The following is a 26789-nucleotide window of genomic DNA, read 5'->3' on the forward strand; positions in this document are numbered from 1 at the left end:
AGCATTGAACTGCATAAATTACAGCTTTCATTAATAGCTCATACTGTACATTCTACAGTAATGTATGACTCAGAATTATATTTTATTTTTAGTGTCATGAAAAGTACACTCATACATTAGGTTATGCAATGAATTTGTGCTTGTATTATTGGATAAAATCAAATAAATATAAAGCAGCAAAAATATTTTTTTTAAGGAACCTGTCACATCTGCACTATTTAAAAACTAGGTGAGAAGTTACCTTCAGTTAGAATCTCATGTCAATACGACCAGAAAATCTAAAGATACAGGCATCCTATATTATATGCATACCTATACTTTTCCTTTAAACTCAAACATGGCCTCATCCCCCCACCTCCCGAGCCCCCATACTGGTCCTTACTGGTCCTTTAGTGTAAAGAACAGCCTCAATAATCAATAGACTCTGGGGGATTCAGAGACAGTGTAATCTGTGTTTTAGCAAGTCAAATGAATCTACTGACCAATTTGACATGTTGTTTAAACTAAAAGACTTCTGTTTAAGCATTTTCCATTTTAACTTAAACATATGTTTACTTTAAAGTAAATCATCTTTATTTTTTGCCCAGGTTAATGACAGGTTTTTGGTGAAGAAAAAAACAAACAATATTGGTAGAACAGGGCAGGCCTTGAATGCCTGTCAGGTATTGACTGATCTGTGGTATCTCAGATGGGAGACTATCCTCCATCACTTGCATAGCCACAACAGGCTAGGAGATCAGCTGAAAGCTCAATTGCTGCTGTCACGTCCTATTTGAGAATTCTACATACCTGTGGGTAATAAAGTGTGAAAAGTGCATAGTCATGCAAAGGCTTATTTATTAAATGAGCTGAACATTTTTACTCAAAAAATTGTGAAAATACTCACTTTAATTTTGCAATTATGTAAATTATCTGTTTGTATAATTGAAGTGACTATTCACACAACTTATTGAGTGGAGATTTTCATCTCCTTTAGTAAAGCACAGTCTCACAGTATCAAACACACTCTAGTGGAATTGTTGTTGTAATATATGGGGAACTAGGATGAAGTGAACCTTGGCTTGATCGTGGGCCTAATTGTTATCAGTTTATGACCCATCAAGGTATAGAAGCCTGTATCCATTTTACCCAAACTGAGAAATGTGAGAAGTTGGCTTTTGACATCTGAATAGTAATTATGGACAATGAAGATACTGTATCTTTACTTCTGTTTTAAAGTGGAACTAAACCCTCTTGGTCATCTTGGCCTTTGTTTGATCTTCAACTGACATAATGCTGCACATGTGATCCTTTATGACACCAGACATTTGATGGTTTGACAGTTTGGTTGAGAGCACAACCAATCTGACAGTGACATTCCTGGCAAATGTCAAGAATGTTACTGTTCTTTGAAATTGGGTTTAGTTCTGCTTTAATGGAGTAGAAAACTGCTTTAATGCCAAAAGGCCAAAGGAAGCACAATTGTGGGCAGGAAGGAAACTGCAGGCTACTGAGGACAACATTATTTGGTAATCAACAGTGTCAGCATTACTGTTAGACATGGCAGGTACATGACTTTTTAAACTGTATTATTGGGCAATTATTGAGGTGAATTTAGCAGAGGGGCATTATGCAGGGCATCAAAGGTTGTGTGCCTTCAGGCTGACTTCAGCAATGGAAATCTGGCCCTGGTCATAAATTATTGTTTTATGACAAAACAAACCTTGATGTGTATTTCATTGCTTGCTATGAATAAACCAATTTTTGTCCATGCTTTGTAGCAATCGCAATGTCTTTTTAAACCCCAAAAAATATCTTTCGCCTTCATAATGACAGAATATGTGAAAGAGATTTCAGCAGGAAGATCTCTGAGCTACACTCAGAGTTCCCAATTCATGCTCCCTTATTGTATTTGCGAGGCCTTTTCAATCTCTTGCTGATCATTTTCTTTTGTTTTAGATTATGGAAAAAGCATGAGGAAAACAATAAGAGATTCAGCTGACCAGTTTCAATTCATAATCAATGTATCAATGTTAAGTGGAACAATCCTTTAAGAGTCAGTAATTACAGTATATCTAAAGCCAAAACATTACAGTATTTTTCATTTAGTAGAGAAGGTATAAAACCTCTTGTCAGTTTTATTAGATGGATCTCCTTTCCTGTCCTTTAGACCCAACAGGATTTGATAAAATATTTTTTACAGTGTGAGGGTTATTCCTTCTTAGCAGTCATGAGAACAAGTGTACCCCTTGGAAGATTTCCTCTCTAAACTTGTTCTAATAGCAACTCTGAATTTTGGATTTACTCTCACTTTTATTCGTGGTGACATTGATGACCAGGACAATTAAACGGGGACACATATAGTAATAAAAACCCAACATGGGTTATATCTTACCACTCATTTCAAATCTAAAAAGAGTTTTGCCTTTAGCTGTACTTTAAAGCTAAACTCCAGAACAATGGAAAGCTACCCTTGCAGCAGGACTTTCCCCCACCCGATCTTCAGAGGTTAAATGTTCATTTTTTTTTTTCCAAATCAATGTTTATTGTATACATAAGATAGGATACACGATAGTGATACAGTAATAAAATGTACAAAGTGTAATACAATGGTACGGACTATAAGAAATAGCATTGGGGGAGCACATTATACATTAGTACAGTGTAACAAGCAGAGAGCATAAACAAACAAAAAACAAAGGATGAACAGCATGGGTATTCAGCACGGTTACCCCATTTACTGTATATAGCAGGCTGTAGTTTCCTTGACATTACAATGCAGTCTAGCAGGCTTATGTGTTAGGGTAGCTGTGAGCCACTGTGTATCTCAGGGTATTTCCGCTATATCAGTGTAGGTCGAGGGTATAAGCCTTGAGGAACTTTGGCGGTGATAATGGGTGTGTGCGGACTCACTAGTTCAGATGGTCTACTGGGGGTTGTTGTTTGTTATCAGTAATTGGTTGCGTGGTAGTATCTTTGGTTAGTTGCCTAATGTTCCTAGATGGTTTAATTTCCTTTAGGATTGCGGTCACCGGACCACTAGCAATCCACAGGTAAGGGCGAGTCTGGTATGCACATTCAGTATACAGAGTGTTCAGCTGAATTGTTGGGAAAAACCTTTTAGGTCAGTTGGGTGGAAGGGGGGGGGGGTCAGGTAGAGGCTCTCCTCGTGGGAGAGGAGAATGATAATGGACATAATGGACAGGGGTGGCATGAAACCTAGGGATAGGGTGATGAGTGGTATTTCAGTTTCTGGAAATAGGCGGTAGTCATGTTTGTTGTGTATTGAGTGTGTAAAGGGATAGGAGAGAGGAAATGGGGGAGAAAAGGATGACAAGGGGATAGGGCTGACTTTTTCTCCTCCTCCTCCGACTTGGCCTTGTGATCCTTCGTATATCCCTAAGATAGCAGTTGGGAATATTCGTCAGTTGTTTGAAAGTGATGCCAGAAAGACCAGATTTTCCTGAATTTTGTGGGCGTGTCTTTGGCTTGGAGTACTAATTCCTCCATTTCTGCCACTTTAAAGTGGTTGTAAACCCATACAGACCACTTTGACCTACAGGTAAGCCTAGATTAAGGTTTACCTGTAGGTCCAAGAAATATTTCCTAAATCTACACGGTTTAGGAGATATTTGCAAAAGGACAGGCACCGCTGTCTACGGCGCATGCGCCGTAGACAGCGGCGCGCAGGCACACTGAGCATACCGCTGCTAACGGTGATATGCCATTAGTGGCGGCTCCCGTGCACATGCGCGGGAGTGACATCATCGCGGCTCTGCCCAATCACAGCCCCAGAGCCACGATACCCGGAAAGAAGATTGACGCTCCGTAGCAGAGGGGACAGCGGTGACATCGCAGGCTCCCGTGTCAGGTAAGTGACACATAATGGGCTATTATAATGCTTTACCTTTGCAGGGAAACAAAGAGGAATAAACCCATCAAGGTTTACTTCCTCTTTAATTATGCGTCTAAGCCATTCCGCAGTGGTTGGGGGCTTGGAGAGTTGGGATGCACATTTTTGCAGCGTTTAAAAGGTGCAAAGAAAGAGAGTGATGGATGATCTTTTTTTGGGATGGAGGAGTGGTGTAGGAATATTTGGGCTGGGGTAAATTCTATCTGGTAGGTGGTAATTTGAGTAGTGAGGCGGTGGACCTTTTTCCAGAAGTTCCACTCCAGAAAAAGCACTTTTACTTGCCTTATCACTTACTCCGGCAAGCTCCACCTTCCATGTTACCTGTCCTATGCAGCCTCTTCTCTATGGTAATCCGTCAAAGTTGCAGCTCCAACATCGTCACGTACAATGCAGGACCAGTGATCCTGCATTGTAGATGAGAACGCAGAGGTCTTGCTCACAACCTGGAGAGTTGAAAAAAGAAGGAGAACTTTGGCTGCCAAGGGAGTGAGGAATAAGGTAAGTAAAAGTGTTTTTCAGTGGTACACTAGACAAAAACTAGTATTTAACCCTTGACGTCAAGGATAGCCCTACTGCAAAGGTAGTTTTTCCCAGAATTCTGCTAAAACTTACAGTCTCATATTTATGCAGAGAATACATTATATATCAAAAAAATATTTCTGGTATGTTTTCTGTGTTTTGCATACTGAATTTCCCTAGTGCGATTGCTGTTATATGTAAAATAGAGAACAATTCTGCAGAATAGATAGAACACACAGTCTACCTTAACAGCAGCACCTTCCTATTCAAATGTACACGTACACAGGTATATCATTACCGAGTCACAAGCTGCTCTGTGTCATGTTACCATTGTTTATCTCTCAAGTGTAAGGCCCAGGGGATAGAGATGTAGACTATGACCATCCAGATAGGAGGATGAGAGTTTTCATAGTTAAATATACAGATATTTCACTGTAAAATCTAGTAGCATTTTAATATTTATTTCTTGCTGATTATTAAAATAAATACATTTATATTACCTAGAAACATTGTGCGACATGATATCTGTAGTTGTTTTGCATGTGCCAAAAATATCATAATCCTTAGTCACAAAGGAGATATGTTGCTAGACTACAGACCTCAAATAACCCAGTATTGTTGTTTCTTAAAGGTAGACATTACATTTGTTAAAGGTTCTGGGTACGCCCATCGCCATACACAGTTGGTAACAGTCTTAAGTTATGTAGAATTATGGTATGATGCACAATCATTGTACTGTAGATCTACACTATATCATTCTTATTGTTCTCAGTATTGTGTCTCTCTTTTGAACTGAGACACCTTTTGTATTGTTTGTTATTTTCAAACTGTAATTGTTAAAAACTTTTAATAAAAATTGTGATTTAAAAAAAAAAAGTACACTCGAGTAAAAGCTGGAAATGTCATTTTCAGATACAAAATAGCATAGCTCCCAGGTAGTAAGTTTTTTTATTCAGACACTACTGTAGTAGCTAGATTCTATATCTGTAATCTGATGATACTGGAATGCATCTACTGGTCTTAATGGAAAACGCTCCTAACTAGCACCTACAGTATACACCAAAGCCTATTTTTTAATGGCAGCATTGAGATTCTCACAGCTACCAATTAGATGCAGACTTGCCTTGGAAGTTTGAATGTGAGTGGTTATACTGAAAGCAGAAACTTTATTGGACAGTATTAAAGTGATTATAAAGGTTCGTTTTTTTTTTTTTCTTAAAATAACAAACATGTTATATTTACCTGCTCTGTGCAAGGGTTTTGCACAGAGCGGCCCCAATCCTCCTTTTCTGGGGTCCCCCGGTGGGGCTCCTGGCCCCTCCTCTTCATCGAGTGCCCCCAAGGAGAGATACTTTCCATGGGTGCACTCGTGTGGGTGCGCTCCCGAGTCCTGCTGCTGCTGCTGCGTCCATTGACACAGACAGCAGGACTCAGCCCCGCCCCCTGGCTCCCGTGGCACTGGATTTGATTGACAGCCCGCTGCTATCAATCTATCCAATGAGAAACCGAGACATGGGCTGGAGCTGCTGGGCTCGTCCTCAATGATGGAACGATCAGGTTCAGGTAAGAAAAAGCAGCGGGGGGTGGGGGGCTGCTGCAAAAGGTTTTTCAGATTAATGCATAGAATGCATTAAGCTGAAAAAACCTTGAGACTTTACAACTCCTTTATTAGCTTGCTGAATGCTGTGTATAATAGAAGAAAGTAACAAAATTTACAGCGACCTGTTTAATTGCTTAGGGCACTGCTCAAAGTAGAGATGGAAGCATATCCCTGTGTCTCAGAACATGGAGTGCAGGCTTGTCCTAATACTATGTAAAAAGGAAAGGATCACCGCTATTCCTGACCAGCCCAGGTGAATACATGATAAAGAGCTTCCTCGGACTACATGTCTCCACCAAACCACACACCCTGATGCATTTTGCCCCACCCACTGGGGTTAACCTACTATTAAGCCCTAATGCATGGGGGAAAATACTTCAGGGTTTGTGGTTTGGTGGATTGGTGGAAACATGTAGGCTGAGGCCGCTCTTTATCGTTTATTTACCTGGGCTGGTTAGGAGTAGCGGCGATCTTTTCCTCTTTACAACAACATTTTCTGATAATGGTTTTAAGAACCAATGAAAAATAACCATAACTGATAAACCTGTCTTAGGGAGACTCTTTTTCTTTACAACTTACCTCCTATCAGTGAGCCATGTAAGAAGTTTATTGAGGCATGTAAGTCCTTATTGAGGCAGAAAATGGCCTATGGGGTGAGTACATGGATTGAAAACTGGCTACAGGGGTGAGTTCAGAGGGTAGTGATAAATGGGGAGTACTTGGTATGTTCTGGTGTGAAAAGTGGGGCCCCTCAGAGGTCTCTCCTGGGACCAATCCTATTTAATTTATTCATATTGCATTGTTCTCAGAAAATTCAAAAGCTCAAAGTTCAAGTCTATGGGACATTAACATGAAAAACCAAAAGTGCTCATTGTAAAGGCTTATATGCAATTTATTGCCATAAAAAGTGTTTAGGGATCTGGGTCCTGCCCCAGGGGACATGTATCAATGCAAAAAAAGTTTAAAAAACTGACTTTTTTTCCGGCGCAGTGATTTTAATAATGCTTAAAGTGAAACAATAAAAATTGAATATTCCTTTAAATATCGTGCCTGGGGGGTGTCTATAGTATGCATGTAAAGTGGCACAGTTTTCCCGTGATTAGAAAAGTACCACAGCAAAATTACATTTCTAAAGGAAAAAAAGTCATTTAAAACTGCTTGCGGCTGTAATGTATTGTCGGGTCTCGGCAATATAAATAAAACTCATTGAAAAAAATGAACCCGAACCAAAAATTTTTAAAAAATTGCGTGGGACCCCCCTCTGATGCCACATGATGTCAGAGGAAGGCGGGGCCACCCGTTTACGTCACCGAGTGGCCCTGCCCTCAGCTATATAACAGCTGTCACTGAGAAGCGTCACTCGGCGGGAGCCTCCCATGGAGATGGAGCTGTTGTGGCTTTTTTTTTTCTGGTCGTCGGGCGGCGTGAGATGGATTTACATCGTGAGACATTATTATTTTTTTATCTTTTAATAAAGGACTTGTCCCAAAGTGTCTCCTTTTTTACTATTTTTGACACTTTTTTGTGAAGTGGTAGGGGCACAATTTACTCGTTACCAATTCACATGGGGGGAGGCCGGGATCCGGAGGTCCCCTTGTTAAAGGGGGCTTCCAGATTCCGATAAGCCCCCTGCCCGCATACCCGCACAACCACCGGGCAAGGGTTGTGGCGATGAGGCCCTTGTCCCCATCAACATGGGAACAAGGTGCTTTGAGGGGCTACTCCAAAGCACCCTCCCCATGTTGAGTGTATGCGGCCTGGCACGGTTCAGGAGGGGGGGTGCTCTCTCACCCCCCCCTCTTTTCCTGCTGCCTGGCAGGTTTGCGTGCTCAGATAAGGGTCTGGTATGGGGTTTGGGGGGACCCCTAAGCCATTTTTTTAAATTTTGGCGCAGGGTTCCCCTTAATTTCCATACCAGGCCTGAAGGGCTTGGTATTGATTTTGGGGGGACCCCCACGCAATTTTTTTAAAAAATTTTGGTTCGGGGCTCCCCTTAATATTCATACCAGACCCGAAGGGCCTGGTAATGGGCTGGGGGGGAACCCATGCCTTTTTTTAATGAGTTTTATCTATATTGCCAAAACCCGACAATTCATTACAGACGCGATCAGTTTTAAATGACTTTTTTCCTTTAGAAATGTCATTTTGCTGTGGCACTGTTCTAAACACGGGAAAACTGCGCCACTTTACAGGCTTCCTATAGACACCCCCCAGGCACGATATCTAAAAGAATATTTCATTTTTATTGTTTCACATTAAGCATTGATAAAATCACTGCTCCCCAAAAAACGTCAGTTTTTAAAACTTTGATACATGTCCCCTGGGGCAGGACCTGGGTTCCCAAACACTTTTTATGACAATAACTTGCATATACAGTGGGGACGGAAAGTATTCAGACCCCGTAAATTTTTCACTCTTTGTTATATTGCAGCCATTTGCTAAAATCATTTAAGTTCATTTTTTCCCTCATTAATGTACACACAGCACCCCATATTGACAGAAAAACACGGAATTGTTGACATTTTTTCAGATTTATTAAAAAAAAAGAACTGAAATATCACATGGTCCTAAGTATTCAGACCCTTTGCTCAGTATTTGGTAGAAGCACCCTTTTGATCTAATACAGCCATGAGTCTTTTTGGGAAAGATGCAACAAGTTTTTCACACCTGGATTTGGGGATCCTCTGCCATTCCTCCTTGCAGATCCTCTCCAGTTCTGTCAGGTTGGATGGTAAACGTTTTGTATTGTTTGTTATTTTCTAACTGTAATTGTTAAAAACTTTTAATAAAAATTACGTGATTTAAAAAAAAAAAGTACACTCGAGTAAAAGCTGGAAATGTCATTTTCAGATACAAAATAGCATAGCTCCCAGGTAGTACGTTTTTTATTCAGACACTACTGTAGTATCTAGATTCTATATCTGTAATCTGATGATACTGGAATGCATCTACTGGTGTTAATGGAAAACGCTCCTAACTACAGTAGCACCTACAGTATACACCAAAGCCTATTTTTTAATGGCAGCATTAAGATTCTTACAGCTACCAATTAGATGCAGACTTGCCTTGGAAGTTTGAATGTGAGTGGTTATACTGAAAGCAGAAAGTTTATTGGACAGTATTAAAGTGATTGTAAAGGTTCGTTTAATTTTCTTAAATTAACAAACATGTTATATTTATCTGTGGGTTTCGCACAGAGCGGCCCCAATCCTCCTTTTCTGGAGTCCCCCGGTGGCACTCCTGGCCCCTCCTCTTCATTGAGTGCCCCCAAGGAGGGATACTTTCCATGGGTGCACTCGTGCGGGTGCGCTCCCGAGTCCTGCTGCTGCTGCGTCCATTGACACAGACAGCAGGACTCAGCCCCACCCCCTGGCTCCCGTGGTACTGGATTTGATTGACAGCAGCGGGAGCTAATGGCTCCCGCTGCTATCAATCTATCCAATGAGAAACCAAGACAACGGCTGGAGCTGCTGGGCTCATCCTCAATGATGGAACGATCAGGTTCAGGTAAGAAAAAGCAGCGAGGGGCGGGGTCTGGGGGGCTGCTGCAGAAGGTTTTTCAGCTTAATGCATAGAATGCATTAAGCTGAAAAAAACCTTGAGACATTATAACTCCTTTATTAGCTTGCTGAATGATGTGTATAATAGAAGAAAGTAACAAAATTTACAGCGACCTGTTTAATTGCTTAGGGCACTGCTCAAAGTAGAGATGGAAGCATATCCCTGTTTCCCAGAACATGGAGTGCAGGCTTGTCCTAATACTAGGTAAAGAGGAAAGGATCACCGCTATTCCTGACCAGCCCAGGTGAATACATGATAAAGAGCTTCCTCGGACTACATGTCTCCACCAAACCACACACCCTGCATTTTGCCCCACCCACTGGGGTTAACCTACGATTAAGCCCTAATGCATGGGGGAAAATGCACCAGAGTTTGTGGTTTGGTGGATTGGTGGAAACATGTAGGCTGAGGCCGCTCTTTATCGTTTATTTACCTGGGCTGGTCAGGAGTAGCGGCGATCTTTTCTCCTTTACAACTACATTTTCTGATAATGGTTTTAAGAACCAATAAAAAATAACCATAACTGATAAACCTGTCTTAGGGAGACTCTTTTTCTTTACAACTTACCTCCTATCAGTGAGCCATGTAAGAAGCTTATTGAACCATGTAAGTCTTTATTGAGGCAGAAAATGGCCTATAATCTTATTGTTAGTGATCACTATTTTTTAAAGTGATAACATAGGTGTTTTAAATGTACTGGTCAGTTACTGTATTAAAACAGTTAGTGACTGAGAAATCAGTGTAAAATCACATTATTTCTGTAACACCAACCTAGTTAGGTGCTAGGCCAGGTAAATTTAGTTATGGCTCCCTGTAATCAGTGTAGCTCTATTTGATTGTTCTGGTCTGTTCTCTGTTCCAGTGGCTGCAGGATTAACTGCTTCTCCCTGTCTTCCTGAAGGCTTTTGGGAGATAGTGGGCTGGAAGAGTATAAATGGGATAAAATCCTAGGAACATAGACTACGGAGGAAAAATGGGTGTGCTTTAAGAGCATATAAAATAAGGGTATTAGCCAGTGCATCCCAATGGGAAATAAATTTAAAAGAGCTAATAAAAGTCCTGGGTGGCATAATTCCAATGTAAAAATGCATATAAAAGCAAAGGAGAAGGCCTTCAAAAAATACAAGGCTGAGGGATCATCATCAGCATTCCAACTTTTCAAAGAATGCAATAAGAATTGTAAGGGTGCAATCAGGATGTCTAAGATAGAACACGAAAGTCTCATAGTGGAGGAGAGTAAAAAAAAATCTCAAGAAATTCTTTAAGTATATAAATAGTAAAAGAGGGAGGTCAGATCATATTGCCCCATAAAGAATAAAGAAGGGAACCTGGTTACAAAGGATGGAGATATGGCGGTATTGTATTTATTCTTCTCCTCAGTCTTTACAAGGGAAAGGGGGTTTTATCCGCGTGGCATGTCACAGGAAGCACCCTCATGGCTAACAGAGGATAGAATTAGGAATAGACTTGAAAAACGTAATATTAATAAGTCATCGGGACCAGGTGACTTGCACCCAAGGGTCCTTAAGGAACTCATCCATGTAATTGCCAGACCATTGTTTCAAATTTTTAAGAACAGTCTACTAACTGGAATGGTAGCAGCTGATTGGAGAAAAGTAAATGTAACACCAATATTCAAAAAAGGACCAAGATACATCCCTGGGAACTACACACGTTAGCCTAATGTCAATAGTTTGCAAGCTCTTGGAGAAATGATAAGGGATTATATTTATTTAGATTTTAGTAATGAAAATTGTATCATTAGCAGTAATCAGCATGGATTCATGAAGAATCGTTCTTGCCAAACCAATCTATTAACCTTCTATGAAGAGGTGAGCTGCCATCTAGATAAAGGAATGGCAGTAGACGTGGTGTATCTGGATTTTCCAAAGGCATTTGATACAGTTCCCCATAAACGTTTACTGTACAAACTAAGGTCTGTCAGCATGGACCATAGGGTGAGTACATGGATTGAAAACTGGCTACAGGGGTGAGTTCAGAGGGTAGTGATAAATGGGGAGTACTCGGAATGTTCTGGTGTGAAAAGTGGGCCCCCCCAGAGGTCTCTCCTGGGACCAATCCTATTTAATTTATTCATATTGCAGTGTTCTCAGAAAATTCGAAAGCCGTGGAACACTGTTCAAGTCTATGGGACATTAACATGAAAAACCAAAAGTGCTCATTGTAAAGGCTTATATGCAATTTATTGCCATAAAAAGTGTTTGGGGACCTGGGTCCTGCCCCAGGGGACATGTATCAATGCAAAAAAAAGTTTAAAAAACTGACTTTTTTTCCGGAGCAGTGATTTTAATAATGCTTAAAGTGAAACAATAAAAATTGAATATTCCTTTAAATATCATGCCTGGGGGGTGTCTATAGTATGCCTGTAAAGTGGCGCAGTTTTCCCGTGATTAGAACAGTACCACAGCAAAATTACATTTCTAAAGGAAAAAAGTCATTTAAAACTGCTCACGGCTGTAATGTATTGTCGGGTCTCGCCAATATAAATAAAACTCATTGAAAAAAATGAACTCGAACCAAAAATTTAAAAAAAAAATTGCGTGGGGCCCCCCTCTGATGCCACGTGATGTCAGAGGAAGGTGGGGCCACCCGTTTACGTCACCGAGTGGCCCCGCCCTCAGCTATATAAAAGCTGTCATTGAGAAGAAGCGTCACTCGGCGAGAGCCTCCCATGGAGACGGAGCTGTTGTGGCTTTTTTTTTTCTTTTTCAGGTCGTCGGGCAGCGTGAGATGGATTTACATCGTGAGACATTATTATTTTTTTATCTTTTAATAAAGGACTTGTCCCAAAGTGTCTCCTTTTTTAATATTTTTGACGCTTTTTTTGTGAAATGGTAGGGGTACAATTTACCCGTTACCAATTCACATAGGGGGAGGCCAGGATCCGGGGGGCCCCTTGTTAAAGGGGGCTTCCAGATTCTGATAAGCCCCTCGCCCGCATACCCCCACAACCACCGGGCAAGGGTTGTGGAGATGAGGCCCTTGTCCCCATCAACATGGGGACAAGGTGCTTTGAGAAGCTACTCCAAAGCACCCTCCCCATGTTGAGGGTATGCGGCCTGGCACGGTTCAGGAGGGGGGGTGCTCTCTCGTCCTCCCTCTTTTCCTGCGGCCTGGCAGGTTTGCGTGCTCGGATAAGGGTCTGGTATGGGGTTTGGGGGGACCCCTAAGCCATTTTTTAAAAATTTTGGCGCAGGGTTCCCCTTAAAATCCACACCTGGATTTTGGGGGGGACCCCACGCCATTTTTTTAAAATTTGGCACAGGGTTCCCCTTAATTTCCATACCAGACCTGAAGGGCTTGGTATGGATTTTGGGGGGACCCCCACGCAATTTTTAAAAAAAAATTTAGTTCGGGGCTCCCCTTAATATTCATACCAGACCCAAAGGGCCTGGTAATGGACTAGGGGGGGAACCCATGCCGTTTTTTTCAATGAGTTTTATCTATATTGCCAAAACCCATCAATTCATTACAGCCACGATCAGTTTTAAATGACTTTTTTCCTTTAGAAATGTCATTTTGTTGTGGTACTGTTCTAAACACGGGAAAACTGCGCCACTTTACAGGCTTCCTATAGACACCCCCGAGGCACGATATTTAAAAGAATATTTCATTTTTATTGTTTCACATTAAGCATTGTTAAAATCACTGGTCCCAAAAAACGTCAGTTTTTAAAACTTTGATACATGTCCCCTGGGACAGGCCCCGGGTCCCCAAACATTTTTATGACAATAACTTGCATATACAGTGGGGACGGAAAGTATTCAGACCCAAAAAATTTTTCACTCTTTGTTATATTGCAGCCATTTGCTAAAATCATTTAAGTTCATTTTTTTCCCTCATTAATGTACACACAGCACCCCATATTGACAGAAAAACACAGAATTGTTGACATTTTTGCAGATTTATTAAAAAAGAAAAACTGAAATATCACATGGTCCTAAGTATTCAGACCATTTACTCAGTATTTAGTAGAAGCTCCCTTTTGATCTACTATTTGATCTAATACAGCCATGAGTCTTTTTGGGAAAGATGCAACAAGTTTTTCACACCTGGATTTGGGGATCCTCTGTCATTCCCACCTTGCAGATCCTCTCCAGTTCTGTCAGGATGGATGGTAAACGTCGGTAGACAGCCATTTTTAGGTCTCTCCAGAGATGCTCAATTGGGTTTAAGTAAGGGCTCTGGCTGGGCCATTCAAGAACAGTCACGGAGTTGTTGTGAAGCCACTCCTTCATTATTTTTAGCATGCTTAGGGTCATTGTCTTGTTGGAAGGTAAACCTTCCAACAAGTGTGAGGTCCTGAGCACTCTGGAGAAGGCAAGTACAGGATATCCCTGTACTTGCCACATTCATCTTTCCCTCAATTGCAACCAGTCTCATCCTGTCCCTGCAGCAGAACAACGCCCCCACAGCATGATGCTGCCACCACCATGCTTCACTGTTGGGACTGTATTGGACAGGCGATGAGCAGTGCCTGGTTTTCTCCACACATACCGCTTAGAATTAAGGCCAAAAAGTTCTATCTTGGTCTCATCAGACCAAAGAATCTTATTTCTCACCATCTTGGAGTCCTTCGGGTGTTTTTTAGCAAACTCCATGCAGGCTTTCATGTGTCTTGCACTGAGGAGAGGCTTCCGCCAGGCGACTCTGCCATAAAGCCCTGACTGGTGGAGGGCTGCAGTGATGGTTGACTGCATCTCTGGAGCTCATCCACAGTGATCTTTGGGTTCTTTTTTACCTCTCTCACCAAAGCTCTTCTCCCCCCAATAGCTCAGTTTGACCGGACGGCCAGCTCTAGGAAGGGTTCTGGTCGTCCCAAACGTCTTCCATTTAAGGATTATGGAGGCCACTGTGCTCTTAGGAACCTTAAGTGCAGCAGAAATTTTTTTGGAACCTTGGCCAGATCTGTGCCCTGCCACAATTCTGTCTCTGAGCTCTTCAGGCAGTTCCTTTGACCTCATGATTCTCATTTGCTATGACATGCACTGTGAGCTGTAAGGTCTTATATAGACAGGTGTGTGGCTTTCCTAGTCAAGTCCAAGTCCAAGTCAGTATAATCAAACACAGCTGGACTCAAATGAAGGTGTAGAACCATCTCAAGGATGATCAGAAGAAATGGACAGCACCTGAGTTAAATATATGAATGTCACAGCAAAGGGTCTGAATACTTAGGACCATGTGATATTTCTGTTTTTCTTTTTTAATAAATCTGCAAAAATGTCAACAATTCTGTGTTTTTCTGTCAATATGAGGTGTTGTGTGTACATTAATTAAATTTAAGGGGGTCTGAATACTTTCAGTCCCCACTGTATGTATATTTCAGCTATGCATTTATCTGTTTGCTACTAGTTCATGTTTTAAACCATGTGGGGTATTTCAAAATGTTTGACTGTAGAGCACATTGCAACCAAGACCTCTTCATGCACACCTTAGGCTGGATTCACACTGTTTACGGAGCGGCTTGCAGCAGGGGGTCTGGTACATCCCTGTTCTCAGTTTCAGGGGGAAATTAGGTCTGAATTTTTGCCTGAATTCGGACCTGAAATGAATCCAAAGATGCACAGGATCCTTCTGCAGTGTGCCCTTAATGATTAATGATTAATTCCCAGGAGTAACAATCAAAAGATTGTTTTTTTGTTTAGCGATAAATTGCTATCGATTTTATTAGTAACATTTAACTACAAAGAATCTCCTGTGTAGCTCTAACTCAGCCTTTCTCAACCTTTTTATGCTAGAGGAACCCTTGAAAACGTTTCTGGGGTCTTGGGGAACCCCTGCTCAGACCAGTTCCTTGCGGGTCAGTGGGAAAAATGCTCCTTTACAGTAGTGGTCAGAATGCCACCCTTACAGACAGCAAAAAAAATTATTGTTGTTATGTCACTGACTCTAACAAGTGGCCTTGACCCTGGAAGTATACCATCAAATGGGAGGTCAATCAGCTAAAGCTCAAAGAACATCTAGCAACCATTGAAGGAGCCATTTCTCTCCTTCACTCAGCTAATGTGACCCCAGTGCTGATGGAGAGGGGTGGGGGAGGGGCAAAAAAAGGTGCTGTGCAGGTGCCCAACGTCCTTCCTATCAACCGATGGTGTCATTGGATGTTAGGACACTGGCAGCTAGAAGGTTGTAATGGTGCACAATGAAAACCTGTGGCTTTTACATAACTATTAGGCAGGCTTGAGCCACCTTGCTGGCCTGTATACAATTTTTGAGCGGTTTCTAGGCATTTTGCCAAGACACCCCTGAAGACACCAGAAGGCACCCTGGTTAAAAAAGGCTGCTATATACTGTACATTATCATTAGGAAATAAAATTATTAGGAAATAAAACAGGAGCAGATTTTTTTGTTGTTCCACATCTATTGATTTTATTGCAAAGGCATCAAGGGGTTGTGTTTGACTTGTACATTAAACAAACATGCCAGTAATGTATCTGTGAACTAAGGTCAGTATATGGCCTATGATGTCATCAGACGTGCAATGGCTAGTGGAGGAGGTTTTTTTGGGTTTTTTTTGTGTTACATTTAACCATTCTTTCCTTTAAGCAAGATTTAAATTTGCTGCAGAAACTGTACTATAGTTATCAATAAAAATATTTTTTTTATGTCTTGTATATAATTTCCGAGCAGAAGATGTCTGTATTAAGATTTGCTTAAATTACCTAAACAAATTTCAGTAGTAAATGTGTAATAACAGACTGTCCTGATATTTCTGGTTATAGTCCACAAAAATGCAGTTGTTTTCTGGCTGTAATGGCAAGTTGAGTATTCCACTGGTAGTACCACTGGGTACAAAGTTTACAGTGTAGAAATCAGCAGCAGGCAAGCTGAGCAGTAAAGTTGTAGTCCATCTCCCTCCTAGGTATTAGGCAATTGCAGAATTTTCAGAATTAGTTATGGTAAGTGGCCACTTTAAATATTCACATTCCCTCTGCTCACAACCTGCCAAAGAGGAACAAACTTGATGAGTTAAAAAAAAACACATAATTGACAACTCTACATTTTTCTTGTATGAATAGGGCAAATCTACCAGATCTAAAATTTCCATGCTAGTGGCTAAGATAACCTATCATAAAAATGACCACATGCACTAGTAAAGGTAGTCATTGTACCCATGGCGTTTCATCCCATCCAGGAGGGAATCAATTTCAGCACAAACACAGAAAAAGTAGAATACAACCAAACTGTTTGCAAGCAGGCATCTTGCAGATTCAGCCTAAGCTCTATCTCTTCTCTGACAATAACATTTCACAAAAAAACATTTGTCGCATTTAAAATTTGTTTTTAAATATAACCCAATACATAATCATTTAATATATTAGGCTCTCTTTTTTCTAGCAGATGTCTCTCCCTGGGAATAACAGGTGGGGAGATGAATGTTAGTCTATCCTGCTTTTATTCTGGGCTGATACCCAGTGATGTTTCTTGTATCTCCTGCCCAGTGCACAGAAGCAAGGCATACACCATAATCCCCTTTCATCCCTCTACTCATTGGGAAGAACTAAAAGTATCACGCTCAATTACCGGGCCGCAAGCTATCCATAAGCAGCACAATACTCATCAACAAGGCCACATTTCTGTGTAGTTATATGATGTGGCTCAAGATGAGAGGGGTTTTAGGTGTGGAACAGAAGTACTCAAAGTGTCATGTTGTAAATTGTCAGTAACATTTCTGTGTAAAATAAAAATTTCCAGACTGCCGCCCTGCCTGTCAGTGCCACCAGACCGGGTCCTTATTACCCCTGTGCACTTTTGAATTTTTGTTGGCTTAATAGTGTGCTTACAGTAGGATGTCTCTTTGCCCTACTTTGTTTGTTATGAGCTCTAATGTTACAGATGTAGTGATGGTGATGCCCACTCTGCGCCTCATAGCCTCAGCATGCCATGTGAGATTATGATGTTTGATCTTGTAGGCTAGCCAAATGATGGAGGTGTTATTACATTTGTTGCCACACATTAACACACATTATTGTGTACGCTAATGTCTATTGCGTTAAGGCAAACCAATTATTTTAAATGGGCTGACAACAGACCCCAGAATGTCCAGATTTAAACATGACCCTTTTAACAGAGCACATGGCAATGCACTACTGCACTCTCATCAAATGACACTTAAATGTTTTATGCAGAATTAAGTTACAAAAATAAATATGAACAACAACTTTATCAGTGCAGCCTCACCAGTGCCAATCAATGCAGCCTCACCTGTGCCCATCAATGCATCCTGACCTGTGCCCATCAATGCAGCCTCACCTGTGCCCATCTAAACAGCGTGACCAGTGCCTATCAATGCAGCGTGACCAGTGCCCACCAATGCAGCCTTACCTGTGCCCATCAATGCAGTGTGACCTGGGCCCATCAATGCAGTATGACCAGTGCCCACCAATGCAGCCTCACCTGTGCCCATCAATGCATCCTGACCTGTGCCCATCAATGCAGCCTCACCTGTGCCCATCTAAACAGCGTGACCAGTGCCTATCAATGCAGCGTGACCAGTGCCCACCAATGCAGCCTCACCAATGCCCATCAATGCAGCGTGACCTGGGCCCATCAATGCAGCGTGACCAGTGCCCACCAATGCAGCCTCACCTGTGCCCATCATTGCAACCTCACCTGTGCCCATCATTGCAGTTAGACCAGGGCCCACCAATGCAGCCTCACCTGTGCCCATCATTGCAGCGTCACTTGTGCCCATCATTGCAGTGTGATATGTGCCCATCATTGTAACCTCGCCTGTGTCCATCATTGCAGCGTGATCTGTGCAGAGGAAGAGAGAGGGTGGCCAGATCACAGAGCAGTGATTCACTGCTGTAACAGCCTACATTTGAATTGCTGTCCGCTCACGGTCACACATGGCCCCGCCTCCTCACCCGGCGCCTGTGACAGACAGAACGCCAGTCCAATGCTGGGATGTGTTCTGTATGTCACAGGCGCCAGGTCAGAAGGTGGGGCTGTGTGTGACTGCGAGTGGATGGCAATTCAAATGTAAGCTGTTACAGCGGGCAATCCCTTCTCTGTGATCCAGCCAGCTCACCTCTTCCTCCAATCTCTCTTCCCCCAGAGGCGATCACTAGGAGAACAGCTCCCATTCAACCCTGACTGTCAGCGGTACTCGCCCCCCCCGCTCAGAGGCAGCCCACGCTCGCCAGAAACCATTTTCCACTTGCAAAATGTAAGTAGGCGAGTGGAAAAATTGAGGGATGTATACATATATATATATCTATATAGATATAGATATCTATATAGATATCTATATCTATATAGATATAGATATATAGATATATATATATTTTGTGTAGGGGGACTAATTATTTTATTAACATGAGGTGGGAGGACTCCTCTGACAATGCCTGTGTACTCAGCCGCGGTAATTCACCGCTGCTTAACCACTTGCCCACTGGGCACCTTAAACCCCCTTCCTAACTAGACCAATTTTTTAGCTTTAAGTGCTCTCACATTTTGAATGACAATTACTCAGTCATGCAACATTGTACCCATATGAAATGTTTGTCCTTTTTTGCACTATAAAGGAAAAAAGATTTTGTAAAAAAATGCATTTTTCTTCTTTTCAGTTATAAAATTTTGTAAATTAGTAATTTTTCTTCACATAAAATGTTGCCAAAATTTGTACTGCTATATATATCCTTAGTAAAAATAACCAAAATAAGTGTATATTATTTGGTCTTTGTGAAAGTTATAGAGTCTACAAGCTATGGTGCCAATCACTGAAAATTGATCACATCTGATGTACTGAAGGCCTATCTCATTTCTTGAGACAATAACAAGCCAGGAAAGTACTAATACCCCCCAAATGACCCCTTTTTGGAAAGTAGACATTCCAAGGTATTTAGTATGAGGCATGGTGAGTTTTTTGAAGTTGTAATTTTTCCCCACAATTCTTTGCAAAATGAAGATTTGTTTTTTCTTTTCACAAAATTGTCATAATAACACATTGTTTCTCACACACACAGCATATGCATACCACAAATTACACCCAAAAATACATTCTACTATTCCTCCTGAGTATGGGGATACCACATGTGTGTGACTTTTTCACAGCCTAGCCACATAGAGAGGCCCAATATGCAGGGAGCACCATCAGGTGTTCTAGGAGTATAAATTACACATCTAATTTGACTACCTATTATACTTTTGTGAGACACTGATGGGCACTGTAGCGGGATGGATGTGACATGGATGAGAACTGAGGTGGCATGGATGTGGCATGGATGAGTACTGATGTGTCATGAATGTGACATGGATGAGTACTTATGTGGCATGAATGTGGCACAGATGAGCACTGATGTGGCATGGATGTGGCACAGATGAGCACTGACGTGGCATTGATGTGGCACAGATGAGCACTGATGTGGCATGGATGTGGCACGGATGAGCATGAATGAGGCATTACTGAGCCATGGATGAGCATGGATGGGCATGGAAATGCCATGGATGGGCACAGATAAGCCATATATGAGCATGGATGGGCACAGATGAGCCATGGATGGGCACGGATGAGCCATGGATGGGCACAGATGAGCACTGATGTGGCATGGATGTGGCACAGATGAGCACTGATGTGGCATGGATGTGGCACAGATGAGCACTGACGTGGCATTGATGTGGCACAGATGAGCACTGATGTGGCATGGATGTGGCACGGATGAGCATGAATGAGGCATTATTGAGCCATGGATGAGCATGGATGGGCATGGATAAGCCATGGATGGGCACAGATAAGCCATATATGAGCATGGATGGGCACAGATGAGCCATGGATGGGCACGGATGAGCCATGGATGGGCACAGATGAGCTATGGATGAGCATGCATGGGGATGGATGAGCATGACTGGGCATGGATGAGCATGGCTGGGCATGACTGGGCATGGATTAGCATGGATGGGCATGGATGAGCATGGATGGGCATGGCTGGGCATGAATGAGCATGGCTGGGCATGGATAAGCATGGATGGGCATGGACAAGCTTGGCTGGACATGGATGAGCATGGCTGGGCATGGATGGCATGGCCGGGCATGGATGGGCATGGCTGGGCATGGATGAGCATGGATAAGCATGGATGAGCATGACTGGGCGTGGATGAGCATGGCTGGGCATAGCTGAACATGGATAAGCATGGATGAGCATGGCTGGGCATGAATGGGCATGGCTGGACATGGGTGAGCATGGATGGGCAAGGATGGAGCAGGGTAGAGCCATAGATGGGCAGGAATGGGCAAAGATCAGCGATGTGGGCACTTCAGATCCAGCCCACAGCACTGCTGCACGGGGCTCCTTCCTCTCCTCGCACACTGTACCGATCGGTTCGAGGAGAGGGGAGGAGCTGAACTGGACATGCTCTGGTCTGTTGACAACTGATCGCTCTGTCATTGGATGGGGCGATCACGTGGTATAGGGCCGCTGTCACTGGCCCTTCACCCTGTTCCATGACGCGCCGGGTACAGAAGACCCGATAGCCACGGACATTCCTGGGTGTGCGCGCCCCAGGGGCCACGCGGGAGCGCAATTCTGGGAGGATGTCATATGACCGTCCCACAGAGTTATCTGACCGCACTGTAGCCATCATTCGGCTATGGCCAGGTAGGCAACTGGTTAATAAATGAGCACCATAGTGTATCACTGATTTTCTGGTACTGCAATCTCGCTATGTCTTGCGAGATTACAGAACCATGAGGCGTTCTCCACAGTCCTAAATGTTTGTAGATCACTTCACTCCTCAAAAGGAGACGTGATCTATACCGTTTCATAAACAGGCACTCAGAGGATAGCGATCTTCTCTGAGAATGGCGGAGAACTCAGCAGCGGTTATTTTCCGCTGCTTGAAAAACAAACACCTATCTCATAAATTTGACTTCTAAAAGCCTCCTTCTTGATGCACAAAATTATGACAAAGACCTACGTTTTTTGGATTTTGGTGTCATTAATACACTTCAGAAACTTCAGAAGGAGCAGTTAAAATATGTGCCAGGAAAGAAAAGCAAAAGAAATCCAGTGGACCAACCAAGCCTACTAACATGTTCTGGCAGCTGACATATCAGTTTTTCTTTTAAGGATTTCACCTTAGACAGCATAATTTACCTCTATAAATCTGGTATGAGTTTTAGCTTGTACTGAGTGCAGGTGATTAACAGTAAAATGACAGTCTGGTCTTCATGTTTAATGAAATCTGATATATATCCTAATCCCTGGCATGACTTGGCTGGAGGCACAGAAGCAACTGCACATATTGTAACTGTAACTGACCTTCTCACTTACATGATGGTCGATGGAGTCACTCGGGTTACACAGCATTGCTTTTCTCAACCACTGGCACAGGTTTCTCGGCTGTGCTTTCAGCCGGCTACACAGCAAACAGAAAACAGTGTTATAGTAACGTCCTAAATGAACAGCTCAATAATGTCTATGGCAATAAAGTAACAACATTCACAAGATAACAGGTGCACATACTGAAGCTTTAATGCAGAAATAACTCACTCTATATGGCAGTATTATAATTATTACAACCTCCAAACCTGTCATCGTTATGAGTACAATTTCTAAAGTACTCAGGATTCTGTTTTATAAAATATTTGCATCTACATGTTTATGTAATGTTTTAAGGGCAAGGATAATATGCACTACATAGTCATTCATAGTAAATAATCCCATTTCACGTTTATGGTAGTCAGCAATGGGTTACTCCATGGTAAAAAAAAGCAGTTTTCATCATGATTAAATTCTTGTAAGTATCACATTATGCATCATATATTCAGAGTTGGCATTTAGCATAAGGCAAGATTGTTGTCTCAGGAGAACCTAAATCTGTCACTGCTAGCATTTTTACATGTACATGCAGTATTAGGCTCCAATCCCACTTGTGAATGGGGTAGTTTATGATTTGATGAGCTATCAGCCTCCCTTTGCTTTCAGTGGTGCTTCTGCCGGCAGCTTACTGCGGGGTCATCCGCATCTGATTGCACACAGCCCCATTCGTAAGTTTAGATAAACAATACTTCCGCGCCAGTGGTGTCAGTAAAAGTGAAACTAACAAAAATAAAAATTAGAAAAAAATTAATAAAAAGGATCCGTATGTGTACTGACCCAAAAAATGTGTCACCCGTGAATGATCAATTGAATAAACAAAACCCAAAAAACACAAGTGACAAGCTGCTCCCCTTAATTTGAATAAGATAATCAAATAAAGAAATGGTATATAATAGGGGGCGCTATAAACCTAGAAACATGAGGACTTCCCTGAGGTCTTCCCTGAAGACGTTCACAACGAAACGTACGTCGGAGCGGTACATGGTCACGTGTTCAGTTCGTCCTACCTACTTCCGGATCATCTGGCTGACTAGGCGCATGGGGTGGAACGCACGCCGCATGTGTGATGTGATGCGAATGGTCTTGGATACCATTTACCCTGACATGCAAGCAGTCCCAGTGCCGGGTAGGCACCGATCAATGTAAGAGGCCATTTGGCTATTTTATTGTCTTTTTTTATGTATATTAAACGGTTTTACGCTATGGAGATTCCTTTTTGTTTCTCATATTTCCTATCCTGAATGAATGGGACGGGAGGGATCTATGCCTAAAGTACCACCCAGCCTTCCAGCCTTCATGTGAACAGGCACAATCCTGTACAAGCGCTAATGACTCTCTTTTTAGTTAAAGGAGTCATTGGTATCTGGTAAGCAGATATCTATTATTCCAAGGTGATCTCTTCCTCTTTGGTGACGGAACCTTTTATCATCGCTAAGATTTTGTTGCATCTATGAAGATTTATGTGTCTTCCTTGGTGTTGTTTTTCAATATTTCTTGCTCTAATCTCTTCATTGGATTGGGATAACCAACTATCACGAATGCAGTAATTACACCCACAATTAAGGACTTTTTTATTTTGAATATCACTTAACAAGTATTTTGAACAAATTTTTTTAGCACAATTACTATAATATGGCTCACTGCTTTTGATGTGGATTGTTATGTCTTTATGGGCAGCAGTTTATTAACACTCATTTTTCTAGGTTTATAGCGCCCCCTATTATATACCATTCGTAAGTTTGAATGGAATTGCTTCTAGCATACCTATTTGTTGGGCTGTTTTGACCAAGGAAAGCTGTAACGCTTTTTGGTAATGTGGGAGCTTGCCCATTTTCTCCAGCCCCCTTACATTTGTATTTGTCTGTCACAATGAAGGGCTGGCTGCATTATTGACTAATGGGGAAGAGCGAATGTGTCTGGGTTCAGTCTGCAGGGAATTCAACAAACTCAGAGTGAAGTGCAAAAATTCTTATTGTAACTTTGAACCCCAGTGAAGTCTGTGGGTGGCAAATCATGATAATGAATTCTGCCCATTTTCAGGGCAAATATGTAAGGGATTGTCCAAAACGGGCATTGGTGGAGCTGGGCGTGTGGGAGACATGTACCTATGTAAAAGAAAAAAAAAATATTAAAAATATTTTAGCAGGCATTAGAGGGAGAAGATGAGGCAGATTTGAAAGAAACATTAGAGTATTTTTTTATAGACAATAGCCACAAATATTGTACAGTGGATGGATGGCATTTAAGCAGCTTGGTTGGGGAGCAATGAACGGTAGATATGAGACAGGTTTTATCTTGAAATAAACATTATAGTGTATTTTTTTTTGAGAAAATAATAACAAAAAATGTACAGTGCCTGGACAGTGCCACTCTAAATGGCAGCAGGCATTAGTTGCCTTCTTGAGACAAAAGCTACATTATAACCACCCACAAGTCTGGCATTCTGAGAGCAACATTTTCCAAGATCTTTGCACTGCAACCCATTCCATAAAATGTAATAGGAATTTTCTGGCCTGGGTGGCCTCAGAGTGGGAGATTATCAGCCACTGATTTCTTTTTTTTTAGTTTTATATATGCCTTTTTTCTTTATCTGGCCAAGTTGTGTGCACTTCAAACCCTTCTACATAATTAAGTAGAAAGTAACTTTTTTCTTCCTGCTCCTGCTCAAGGGCACATAACAAACAATTTATATTACAGTGCTGCTAATATGTTCTCGGAGAACAGGCAGCAGAAAAAATTAAGCATGCAATCCTACTACCATAAGATGATCTACTTTTCCAAAATCAGGGTTTTTGTGGGAATAAATTAAATTTAGTTTCCTTTGCTCAGAGTTTTGTTTTCATGGATTTGGTAAGGTACATTTGTTGCTGACACAGGCAAAGCTGCTCTTTGCTTGCAGCATGTCACCCCGAAATGGTGGTATAAAGTTAGGTGCACCATAGCACCACATGCACACGGAGGTAGTAGTTTATTCTTTGCTGCCCTCAGACATATCACATTACCTGAGAGAGTTTCCCATTGACACGAGATCGTAAAACTTTCAATAAATTGGTACATTGTCACCCAGTAAACTAAAACTACCCATAGGTTTAAGTCGTCAGTAACCTAGTTTGGAGGTTTTTTGTTTCACTGAATGGCTGTTGTTTTCTTTCTATGGGTACCACTGGTCTACTATATACTAAATTAAAAATTTAACTGAAGGTTTTTCACAGGGTTAACTTTATCAGACAATAACTAGATGAAAACTTTAGAGTTCTTTACAGACCTTTGTTGTTTCCTTGCCCCCCTGTGTTGGAGCATTTGCCTGATTAGGGCGACGACGATAATTGTATGGTCTTCTGAAACCACGACGGTTCTGTTGTTCTAGAGCTCCTGTCTCAAGTTGGTTTTCTTTATTTTCATTTTCTCCAGTAGGTAGAGCAGATCTGGGTTGAGACACGGGTCTGTGGCAAATATACAATAATGTTTGTGTATTATAGATGTTAATCAGGTCTTAATCAGAAGACTCAAAACATTATTTCATATGGGACAGACTTACCGGCGATACCTTCCTCGATAGTTGGAAGGTTGGCGAACTGGTTGCTGGGGTTGAGCTGCTTCAGGAGCGTCATCTTTTATTTCTCCATCTCCTCCCTGAATTAGGTAGAGATATCCTAGTGAGCAATTGTGGACTATGGTATACATTAAGTCTAAGTCAAGCTGTAATATACCGGTCAACAATAATCCACTTCATTCATTATTTGTCTTAAAGAAAATCATAGCAAGAATCCTAATATTCAAACTAAAGTTATTACAATTGTGCAGGAATTTTATGCTCACCCCCACCAGATTTTGCTTAATATAATCTGTTAAAGCCTGACTCCTGCTCTGAAGAATAAGAGGTGAAAAGTCGCCTGAGGTCTAACAGTTTCCACACTTTCAGCTGCTTAATATGTTGTTAACACAGTTAACATGAGGCCAGGCAGCCAGGCAGCTGACTGGGCATCAATAGTCAGACCTCAAATAACCTCTCACCTATGACTCTTAAAGCCAATGTTCTGGCTTTCTGTAAATAAAGATCATTAACAGGACAGATATAAATATGTCACAGGTAAAATCTATACAGTTATAATAAATTTAGATAAAATATTATTTTGTAAGCTCAGTTGTTAAAGTTTCTCTTTTAGAAAGAATTGTCTTATGTTGCCACACAACCACTATATTTCAAAATTTTGTTCCCAGCAAATATGTTTTAGTGTATCTATTGTGGATAGGGATGAGCTAACAAACCCAACCTGTTTGCAGTTAGGTGAATGGGAGAACAAACTGGCCATATTTTGCCAGTTCACCTGCCTAAACTTCCTGATGATGTTTATAAACAAAAGTATACTAGATGTCCTGTGTACATCTTGTATATTAATATCTGCCATTTAGCGGTGGCAGTACTACCACGGCTAAATGATATGACATATTCCCCGCCATCTTCTGTTTGTAAACCATCCTGCAGGAATCTGGGGTGATGTCAATGACCAAATATGATCTGTCATTTGTGATGGGAGCATTGTTGGTCAGTGGGTTGGCATGGTGGTGGGTCAAACATGGCTCATCAAGATTGATGTGGATCTACATCACAGGACAAGGTGATTCGCATCATAGGGCATTAATAATTTTTTTTTTCTTTTACTTATTAACATAGAGCGGTGGTTCTCAACTCCTGTCCTCAGGGCCCACTAACAGGCCAGGTTTTATGTATTACTTTGGGGAGATGTAGACTAGAATACTGCAATCACTAAGCAGCAAATGGTATCACCTGTGATGCATTTCAGTTATCTTGCAACCCTGGCCTGTTGGTGGGTCCTGAGGACCGGAGTTGAGAACCACTGACATAGAGTA

The 26789-nt window shown here is 41.7% G+C and overlaps 1 protein-coding gene across 3 annotated transcripts in view; it reads right to left on the minus strand.

Annotated features, from left to right (window-relative positions):
• Positions 1 to 15935: 15935 nt before the first annotated feature.
• The window catches only part of YBX3 (Y-box binding protein 3), a 30643-nt gene continuing 19789 nt past the window's right edge, over positions 15936 to 26789 (minus strand). Inside the window, exons 6-9 of one of the 3 annotated variants that reach the window (XM_073596243.1) lie at positions 25456 to 25546; positions 25183 to 25360; positions 21858 to 21954; positions 15936 to 16536 (exon numbers count right to left, since the gene is read on the minus strand). In XM_073596243.1, coding sequence (XP_073452344.1) covers positions 21895 to 21954; positions 25183 to 25360; positions 25456 to 25546 — 329 coding nt within the window. In that variant the 3' untranslated portion in view covers positions 15936 to 16536; positions 21858 to 21894. Of the gene's footprint in view, positions 16537 to 21857; positions 21955 to 25182; positions 25361 to 25455; positions 25551 to 26789 lie in introns of all 3 variants that reach the window. The other 2 variants (XM_073596242.1, XM_073596241.1) reach the window with 2 other exon arrangements.

This window comes from Aquarana catesbeiana, linkage group LG08 (genome assembly GCF_042186555.1).
Source record: "Aquarana catesbeiana isolate 2022-GZ linkage group LG08, ASM4218655v1, whole genome shotgun sequence".
Classification (NCBI taxonomy): domain Eukaryota; kingdom Metazoa; phylum Chordata; class Amphibia; order Anura; family Ranidae; genus Aquarana; species Aquarana catesbeiana.